General features: G+C 43.9%; 1 protein-coding gene across 1 annotated transcript; it reads right to left on the reverse strand.

The window, feature by feature from the left end:
• Nucleotides 1-5,963: 5,963 nt before the first annotated feature.
• Nucleotides 5,964-8,895, reverse strand: LOC130118117 (urokinase plasminogen activator surface receptor-like). Its single transcript, XM_056286473.1, has 5 exons — nucleotides 8,818-8,895; nucleotides 8,171-8,290; nucleotides 7,914-8,060; nucleotides 7,563-7,673; nucleotides 5,964-7,420 (listed from the first exon to the last, which is right to left on the reverse strand). Exons 1-5 carry the CDS (start codon nucleotides 8,861-8,863, stop codon nucleotides 7,221-7,223), a joined length of 624 nt encoding a protein of 207 aa, XP_056142448.1. The 5' UTR covers nucleotides 8,864-8,895; the 3' UTR covers nucleotides 5,964-7,220.
• Between the last annotated feature and the right edge of the window lie 1,495 nt (nucleotides 8,896-10,390).

The following is a 10,390-nucleotide window of genomic DNA, read 5'->3' on the forward strand; positions in this document are numbered from 1 at the left end:
ATCCAGGGACGTCACCTAGCCATTGGTTCACATTTGTGGACGACACCTGGGTTGATATTAAATCTCAGGCTGTACCACATTTCACCGACCACAATAACTCTGTGGACAACCATATCAAGTTCACCAGGGAGGATGTGAAAAATGACAGGTTAACCTTCTTAGACTGTGAAATTGCAATTGGTGATGGGGGACATTTGATTGTTGATGTTTACCGTAAACCAACACATACTGATCACTACTTGAGGTTTGACTCTCATCATCCACTGATGCACAAACTAGGAGTCATCAGGATGCTGTACCACCGAGCTGACAACGTCCCCACCGACCCAGCGGCTGGGGAAGGGGAGAAATCCCACATTAAACAGGCCTTGGTTAAGTGTGGTTATCCTAACTGGGTGTTTGTCGAAGCCAAGAAGATGCCCAAACAGTGCACCAGCCGACCAAAAAGAGGAGAAAGACAACAGCTGTCTAAACGTAAACCAGTGGTGATTCTGTATGTGGCAGGAGTGTCAGAACAGTTGATACGCATATCCTCCAAACACCGCGTCTCAGTGGCTTTCAAACCCCAAAACACGCTGTGCCAGAAGCTGGTCCACCCCAAGGATCGTGTCCCCCGGCACAAACAGAGCAATATAGTGTACGCTGTTAAGTGCCAGGAGGATTGCTGTGACTTCTACATTGGGGAAACTAAACAGACGCTGGCCAAGAGGATGGCACAACACAGGAGAGCTAACACATCAGGCCAGGACTCTGCAGTCTACACCCATCTACAGGCCAGCGGCCAGTCTTTCAAGGATGAGGATGTGCACATCTTTGATAGGGAGGAACGCTGGTTTGAATGGGGAGTCAAAGAGGCCATCTATGTTAAGAGAGAACGACCATCCCCGAACTGGGGGGGGCTAAGAGTACATCTGTCGCCATCTTACAATGCTGTGATTTCAACCATTCCCAAATCCTCTGTGAATAGCACACATGGCCATTGAAACTCTAGTTAATGGTCACGCCCATATTTGCATATGAAACTGGTCGTTGGTTTTGGTCGTTATGATAACTGTATTGTTTGTAAGGGTGAGGGCACCTGCAGTCAGTTTAGACTGAAGAGGTCCCTTAGATGAGTGATGAAACGTATCTGTCAAGAAACGTTGTATCCAGATGACCTGATTCAACGTAGATTTTGAAATTTCATTTCGGTGGATTCAAACCCACCATTTCCTCCGTCTCCATCGCTCATCTGTAGGTGGCAAAGTGTGTCGGCTCCCCAAGCGCCACGTCAGTTCAGCAAAGTCAGCACTCCAACTACAGTGATTTCAATGCTTGGGGAATATGTACTGATATATTTGTACTACAAGATTACTGGCAAATGTGTGTCGTATTGGGTGACCGTGGAGCGTGTTTGAGGAATGTGTGCCCAGCATGACCAATAAAAATCATTTTAAAACAGTGCCACACTAAGCTGCCTCATACAAACGCTATGCACATCTTGCTAAGGTGAATGTGTGTATGTTCATGTGTGAGTGTGCGCGCGCAGGTGTACCACGCACTCATGGGACAACATGGCTCAGGAGGTACAACGGGTGGTCTAGTAATCAGAAGGTTCCTGGTTTGATCCACGGCTCCCCCAGAGTGCCGAAGTGTCCTTGAGCAAGACACTGAAACATCACCTGCTTTACTTAGTCAACCTGTACGGGAATGTTTTCCAGCGCTTCCCCAGCGAAAGGATGTACAATCGATAAACCGCGAAACAAATACACAATACAATGCAATACAAACAACTTCATTATTCCCGCTGGGGGCGATTTGTTTGGAGCAGCTTGTTGTGCGCAAAATGCAGTAACATACAAGCAAAAAAATAACACAAATAGATGATAAAACTCCAGGGAGTTAAATGTGGAATAAAATCTATAAGATCTTCTATAAGTGATTAATATTGATTGACAAACTTGATAGCTGTAATAAAACCCTGTGATGGACGGGCGGCCTGTCCAGGGTGTCTCCCCGCCTGCCACCCAATGGCTGCTGGGATAGGCTCCAGCATCCCCGCAACCCTGAGAGCAGGACAAGCGGTTTGCATAATTGATGGATGGATGGGAGAGAAAAAAATACTATGGAGCATTTAGTAGCTGAAATGTACGGAGCCCCTAAGGGCCCATGGGCGAATTTTTTGTTTGTTTGTTAACTATCTCGTGCTCACGAGATACTAACTGGTGAGCACGAGATACTAACTCGTGAGCACGAGATAAGATACTTACTGGTGCGCACCAGTTAGTATCTCGTGCTCACGAGATACTAACTGGTGAGTGAGCACGAGATACTAACTCGTGAGCACGAGATAAGATACTTACTGGTGCGCACCAGTTAGTATCTCGTGCTCACGAGATACTAACTGGTGAGCATGAGATACTAACTCGTGAGCACGAGATAAGATACTTACTGGTACGCACCAGTTAGTATCTCGTGAGCACGAGATACTTAACAAAACAACAAAAAAAAAAATTCGCCCATGGCCCCTTAGGGGCTCCGTAGAAATGCAGAGGGAATGAACGATTTAGAACAATGGTTAGTTTCACAAGCCGGTAAAACATAGCGACGCCCTGATGGCAACAGAGAAAACTCCCTCGCTAGAACTTGTCCAGAAGAAGCCGACATATTTGTTGATTTCTGGAGGATTTGTTGGTTGCAAAAAGAATTCAGATGTCCGCTTCACTCTGGTGATCTTTGAACAGATTTTGACCATGCTGTTCATGCTGCTTCCGTCTTGTACCGTGAGGCTGTGGAACCAGCAGATAAAAGGGAAACTCAGGAGACTCCCAATAAAAGATTGATAAAGCCGCCAGAGGACGACGGGACTGACAGAAAAGGATTTTAGCATGCGAAGAAGGTGACTTCTCTGTTGCCCCCACTTCCCAATAGCCTCAGCGGTCACATGACATTTAAGGTGAATGGTAAGTGGACTGCGTTTATATAGCACTTTTCTAGTCTACCAACCACTCAAAGTGCATGTCTCACAGTCACCCATTCATACACTGATAGTGGAGGCTGCCATGCAAGGCATCAACCTGCTCATCAGGAGCAGTTAAGGCTTCAGTGTCTTGCTCAAGGATACCTCAACACGCTCTCCGTAAGAGCCGGGGATCGAACCAGCGACCTTCCGATTAGTAGACGACCCGCTCTACCTCCTGAGCCATGCCGCCCCAAGGTGATCATCCATAATAATACCCAAATATTTGTATGATGTAACCATTTCCACACTTTTCATTATGTATGATGCATTCTTTGACTGCGTCTCTGTTACGTCTGAAATCAATAATCAGTTCCTTGGTATCAGAAACATTTATGTACAAAAAGTTGCTATCACACCAGGAATAAATCAGTGGGAGCATTCCCATGGACTGATTCTGAACCTCAGAGGAGGGTCAGCAATGCAGTGTCATCAGAACATTTGACCAAATAGCTGCCCTCCTGATTGCTCCTGCATCCACCAGTGTACATAATAAAAGCTAAGGGCCTGTGGCTATAGCTACAGACTCTGAGAGACAGCCATTTACAGACACCCTGTGCTCTCTGTCAGTCAAGAAGTCCAAGATCCATAATATAAGCTGGTGAGGCAAATTGAAACCACATAGTGACCCATCTACTAGAAGATGCAGCGGCATCATATTGAATGCCAATGAAAAGTCTGCAAACAAAAGCCTGGCATGAGTGTCAAACGCCTTGCATCCTCCACGCCACTTCCTGCTTGGTGGGTGAGAAAATTGCAGTGCATCAAATTTTCTGCAATGTATTGGGATTTATGTTAATGCGCATGCTCTCTGGTTAGTCTTTGATGGGGGGCTCTCGCGAGACGAGACCAGGAAGTAATGTTAAGTATGAGCCGAACTGGAAGAAGCTCAGATGTAGCCTGATGGCCGAGTATCCTAACTTTGCTGAGTTCTAAGTAAAGAGTTCGTTTACAACCAATGTCTCTCTCGTCTCTAAGTCGAATCTTACACTGGCGACGAAGCGGATCCGAACTCCAACAGTTCTGAACAGTTGATTGATGGAAATCAGCAACCTCCGATATTCTACTACAGCTTCGAGGAATCTGTGAGTAGCCTAACGACATCACCGTGACCACGCTGGGTCGCATAGGAGAGTTTGATGAAGGCTCCGGCGGCACTGCCATTGAGGAGTATGTTGAGAGACTGGAATATTTTCCCTGGCAAATGGAGTAGATGGGGAGGAGAAGAAACGCGCTATTTTGCTTAGCGTCTGTGGGGCTGCAACGTATTCTACGCTACGTTCGGTGGTCGCTCCCGTCCTTCCTCCGGCCGTCACCTACGAAAACTTAGTATCGGCCTTGAAGCGCCACTACAGTCCTCCTCCATCGCAAATTGTTCAGCGTTTTCAGTTTCACTATTGCAAACAAAAGCAAGGCCAAGGAATCTCCAGCTACATTGCTGAACTCCGTAAACTCTCAGCGCACTGCGCTTTTGGTGACCAACTGGAAGCCATGCTGCGTGACAGAATTGTCTGTGGGGTGCTAGATGAAGCGCTGCAGCGCCACCTGCTGGCTGAAAAAAGGAACTCGCATTCAAAGCAGCAGAGGAGAAAAATCCCTTGCAGGGGAAACAGCCACGTTAAATGCGCGAATACTACAACCAAACCAGCTGGGACCACCACAGCCAGCAGAAGTTCATCAAACTGCACAAAGTCAAACCGTTTTCAAAGTGAAACAAACAGTAGCAGAAGGTGGTGCAAAGCCATGTTTTCGTTGTGGAGGCACACAACCAACAACATTGCAAATTTACCTCTGCTGTATGCCGCTATTGCAAAAAAAGGGGGCACATTTCTCGTGTTTGTTTTAAAAAGAGCAGGGATGTCGCATCAGCGGATTCTTCTGACACAGTTCCTCAAGCCGAACAACAAACACACTCTGTTAGGCAACAAGAAGAGGAATAGGACATTTACACCAGCTGTACACCAGGCAGCTGTATGCTCACATAAAAAAGCCATATCAAGCCACTGTGATCCTGAATAACAAAACACATGTAATGGAGGTGGACTCTGGAGCCGCATGCTCCTTGATCAGTGAGGGCAGTTACAACATCTTGTGGCCTGACTAGCCGCCTTTACTGCACAAGGACAGTAGTGTGCTTAGACAATGGTCACAAGCAGGCGTAATGGCTGCTGAGAAAGACGTCCACCTGGCCAAGCTTCCCGAGTTTACCGACAAGAATGTGTCCAACCTTCATGTGATGAAAGCAATTGTGAGCATGTCAAGGAGCAATTTGCCTGGTGCCATTTTTACTGGTACCTGACCAATGAGGGTATCCAGTACCTGGGAGACTTCCTCCATCTCCCACCTGAGATTGTGCCCACAACCTTGCATCGCCAGAGATGCAGAGATGCAGTCCTGAGACTGCGAGGCCTAGGCCAAAGGGTAAGATGTCTGAGTGGGTAATGATGAATATTTGAAAAATAGTTCATTGTTTATAGACTTTTCAAATTTAACTTCGTAAGAGCAATGCATTAGGGTTTTTTTGTTTATGAATTGTGTTGGTATTTTTGAAGAAATTGGCAAACCAGTGTGACATGAATGTCTTTGAAACTTCGGGACCATGACAGGTAGTGGCTGTCCCTTGTATTCAGTTGATGGAGATGTGCTGAGTACAAGCATCCCAGACAGCATGGCAGTCAGGATGCTGATCTGCAAGGTTTTAAACAGTATACAAGGGAACCGTACTAATTAAGACCGCACCTATTTATGCCTTAACTGACATAAATAGCCAATAATTGAAACCATAAGAATGTCAAAATGTCTTGATGCACGCTCAATAATCCAGGTAAGCAAATCAAAGAAGGTTGAATCGGTTCAGCTGGGACGATGCTTTCGTTCCACCAGGCGGAATTATAGAGGTCCGAAATAAGACTGAGATTTCATGTCACTTGGCATCCCAAGAATACAAAGAAACAACTGATGAAAAATTAAATCAGTTTATTTGCTTTTGTTTATCATATACATTGATTACTTTCTTTCATCGTGTCTTTACCAAATACAATAAACATTATTTGGGCAAATCTGTAATTTGTGATTTTGGGCTATACAAGTAAAATTGACTTGACTTTACTTGACTTTAAAATTGAGCAGCGGAGTTTTTTGGCCACTAGTAGCGCTACTGAGCAAATTGAGTCTCCATACAATACAAAAAAACAAAAACAAACAAACAAACACTGATGCTGATGGAGCCTCCTCATCAAGCCGCTTCAACGAAGCCAGTTCACTGGGCGCCATTTTGGAAACTCTGCCAGGCAGCTAGACCTCCATCTTTTCAATTTGGAGTCATCTGTATCTCAAGTTCTTTGACATAACATTTGCATTTCATATTTTGGAAACACGGGAAAATTCTAAACAACACGGAGTGTTAACGTTTGTTCCAAAGGACTATGCATGTATTCCCTTCACATGTATGGAAAAATCAGACTTCAGAGGGGTCTAACAACATTCTCTTGTACAAGCGATATCTTGACTGTAAACGATTCCAGTTGTTTAAACGGAGAACTGAGAACTTAACTAATTCAGTCCTCAGACTAGAAAAGCACAATCTGAGACTCAGATGCAGAATACCAGTAGTTAAAGGGGCTATTGCTACAAATGCTGTAAGAAAATCTTGATTTTACTCAGTGTGAAAAGTAATACGCAAGCTGCAAAAGAGCAGCGGCCTCATATATCAATAGTTACTATGGGCAAATTTGGTCTTACACACCCATGGGATTTTTTAGCCCTGAAGTTTGTCTCAGAGACTAGTGCAGAACCGGGGTAACCCCTGAATTTAGACACCGATTGGCTAACACTGATGTCTTTGCAGGCCTGGGTGATTGCTCGTTGCAAGAGGTAGACAACAGACGTTAGGAGGAAGGAATTACAAGTAACCATCACGATTTGCTATTGTCTGTCAGACAACTTTGAGGGCTAAAAAATCCATGGGTGTGTAAGAACAAATTTGCTCACAGTAACGACTGAGACACGAGGCCCCAGGAGAGGGCAGCATGAAAGCCCAAAGTTTTCTACTCATTTTTCATTGGTGAGTGTACTTTCAATCTTATCAAAATGGACCTAATTTTATGAAATGTTTAATTTTACTGAGTAGCACAAAGCTATGATAAAGCAACAGCAAAAACAATGTTGGCTGAAACCCTTAAGAAAGAGGAGGAGGTGGGTGAGTGAGACAATTGTGCTTCAGTCAAGACAACAGAGTAAAACAGACCATTGGTGCCACCAGGAGCAGAAGGCTCACACCAACGCCTCCTGCGCTGTTGCACAGGTCAGCTTGGCAGCAGCGAATGTCACTTAGGACTCCTGTCATCTGTGCTGAACCACTACCAGAACACATGGACCTGGAGGCACAGCCCTTCACAGAAATCTTTCTGCCTTCCGTCATCACTGTGAATACAGAACACAGTTACTGTCTTTATTCAATGTTTATCCAGGTCTTTATTCATCACTGAACATTCCACTAAGCTGAAGAATGTGAAATATGTTGGGAGAGCAGAGAGGCATCCGTCTGATGCCATAGGCCTGTTACCTGTTGCTGAGACGCAGCAATCTTCATTCCCCACACAGCTAAGAATGTCAGTGATGTTTTGGTCATTGTATACGTAGCACTTTTTCCCATTAGCAGAAAGCACACCGGGCTCTGACAGATAACATTCAGATTATTTTAAAACTGCAACCACTTGTTACACAGTTCTGGATAAGTTGCCAGTTATTAAATAAACGTTAGCATATACATGTACCACTATCAGACATATTGGTTTTAGTGATAGACTCAACTGATGTATTAAACCATCTTCAGGGAAAATAATTTTTGATGCCATTTTGTAGTATTTGCTGTTGTATTTCTCTGATACAAAACAAGGTAAGTAAAGGTAGTTACTTGGGGCATTGTTATTGTTGCAGCGGTCAGTGGAGCAACATGTTGAGTTGATTACAGCCCTGCCCCATCCGTAGCTGACTGAGCCCTTTTCACACTTATCAGGCGAGAAACAAGACTTCTTACTGATATCTAGGAGTTCAAACTCCCCTGCAAATAGACACAAGATAGCCGTTTCTGTCAGATGCTGCCGATGAAATAATTGCAAAAGAGCTTAACTTGGACAATTAAATGATCACGTAGCACTGTGAACTACATACCCTGGTACTGAGTGATCCTCAATGCTCCGCACATATCGGGACTGGTGCAGATTTGTTCTTTGGGTTTACAGCTTCCTGTATTTCCAGAAGGCATGCACTCAAAACATCTCAATGTATAGGCTGAGAAAAGAGGAAAAAAACGTAGACAAGGTGGAACTGAACTTGGCCTGGAGTGCTTCTGTAGCTGAACGGCTACAGCACATGCCACATGGCTGCAACTGTCGCCAGTTCGATTGCAGGAGGCGTCCTTTGTTGCACATCATCTCTCTCTCGCTCACACACACACACAAAAACTAAACTTGCCGTGACAAAAAATTTTCTACGCATCTACCACAGTGCACTGCGTTGCAGGCACATTTTTATTACAAAGCCTACCTTTTAATCTCAAAAATCCAGATATGGAAATCACAGAAAGGTGAATCAGCTCATCTGGGCACAAAGTTACGTCCGGATGAGCTGATTCATCTTTCTGTGACTACTTTTTCATCAAAATAATGTATTATTTGGTCTACGCTTTCCAGCGGTCTAAAAATATGTTTAACTATAATAATGAGGATGCTGGAGGAAAAGTGTCTTAAATCCCACAGCCAACTGATGCCTGTCCTTAGTTAGAGGAAAAAATAATGAGTTAAATAATAAAAACTTGCCTTCGGGGAGAAGCACACTCCCAAGGATCAGAGCGAGCAGATACATGGTTGTTTGTGAGCTCTGACGGATGGAGTTCGGCTCTTAATGGATCTACATGACAGGGAGTGGCTACAGGAAATGTGTAACAGGAAACCTCACAATAGGAAATTTATCAACCTTTGCAGATGTACAGGATGTTTTAGTTTTTATCGTTTGCAAGCATCAGGGTAAGTTTAAACAACCCAGTCCATCCAAGTATGTAGTCCTTTGTTGTCATCAGCAGCTCTTGAAACACCCCCCCGCCCACACCACCACCACTGGGCAACAACACATCAAATACTGGCATAATCTTCCATAAGTGGGTCAAAAGTGACCCGAATTAGAATCAACACGTTTTCATGCCATTTTTGTCATTTTGGCGAATAATAATCATTCGTATTATATTTTGTACATCGATACAGTAAAATTACCTTAATATCATACATGTTTATGTAGTTAATCTCGTGTAACCGTGTAATTTTTGCGTTTTACACTGCGGTTATGTTTATAGGCTGTGTCTTCTCGGCTGATTTGTCTTGCATTAACACGTTTGATTTAAATGTGAATACCTTGCTTTGTTTGTGCCCAATTCATGCATGTGCTGTGTTTGGTTCCCCCTTTTTTTCCCCTTCATTTATTTTACCGAAGGGCCTGGGAATATGAAAATATGCAAAATCAAGGGCTCTAGCCTCAATCAGGTGAACAGTGTCCCCTGGGGGCAGCCATGTTTCAGTAATCGTAAAAAAAAAATCCAGATTACTACAAACAATAAAATCATTGATGATAAAGGGCCCTGTGATGGCCTGGTGGTCTGTCCAGGGTGTCTCTCCACCTTCTGCCCAGTGACTGCTGGGATAGGCTCCAGCATCCTCCCCGCCACCCTGAGAGCAGGATAAGCGGTTTGGATTATGGATGGATTTTACCAGCCCTGTTGAGTTGGGAGTTTAGGTGTGTTTTTGAGCCCTGTTTTTGTGCATCTGCACTCTTGAGTTTTTCTTTCAAACTGCCCACGGTTTTGAGCTACTGCAGGGTCATTCAAGGGGCAGAGTTTACTGGTGTGTGCTACAATTGGTTTTTTAGATTTTGGGATGGCCTATGCATACGTCTGCATTTCTGCCTGTTGTCTGATTTCATATCAGCATAGATTGGTCTTTTGTCATTGTTTTATTTTCTTTTTATGCTTTTTTTTTTTAAAAAACTTTTTTTTGGTGTTGCTGCTATCATACAGTTTATATATTTTATTGCAATTTTGAAATTTTCCTCTTTTTCAGTTATATTACAGTTCATTATTCATTATTCAGAGACATTTATCAGTGTCTTTATTTTAATTATATCATACAATTATATTTTACCATTCTTATTTTAGTTTATACAAGTATATTTTTCGGCGTTCTTATTTTAGTTTTATTCTCTTTATTTTTCTCTTTTCCCTATTATTTTTATAAGCATAGCCGCCGCTGTTATGGCTCGCTCACCCCGCGCCGTGACCCGCCCACCCCGCGCCGGCAGCCAATCGGATCGTCAGGGCCCGGCTTAGTCATCAGGGCTGGGCTT

The sequence above is a fragment of the Lampris incognitus genome, chromosome 9, assembly GCF_029633865.1.
Source record: "Lampris incognitus isolate fLamInc1 chromosome 9, fLamInc1.hap2, whole genome shotgun sequence".
NCBI classification, from domain to species: Eukaryota; Metazoa; Chordata; class Actinopteri; order Lampriformes; family Lampridae; genus Lampris; species Lampris incognitus.

What these genes read in the sequence shown, in the direction of transcription:
- LOC130118117 (XM_056286473.1), bottom strand. Translation starts at nt 8,863, where the DNA reads ATGTATCTGCTCGCTCTGATCCTTGGGAGTGTGCTTCTCCCCGAAG. An exon ending in GAGTGTGCTTCTCCCCGAAG is followed by an intron (nt 8,291 to 8,817) that starts GCAAGTTTTTAT and finishes CTCTTTTCTCAG; the next exon opens with CCTATACATTGAGATGTTTT. An exon ending in TTGCTGCGTCTCAGCAACAG is followed by an intron (nt 7,421 to 7,562) that starts GTAACAGGCCTA and finishes CTGTATTCACAG; the next exon opens with TGATGACGGAAGGCAGAAAG.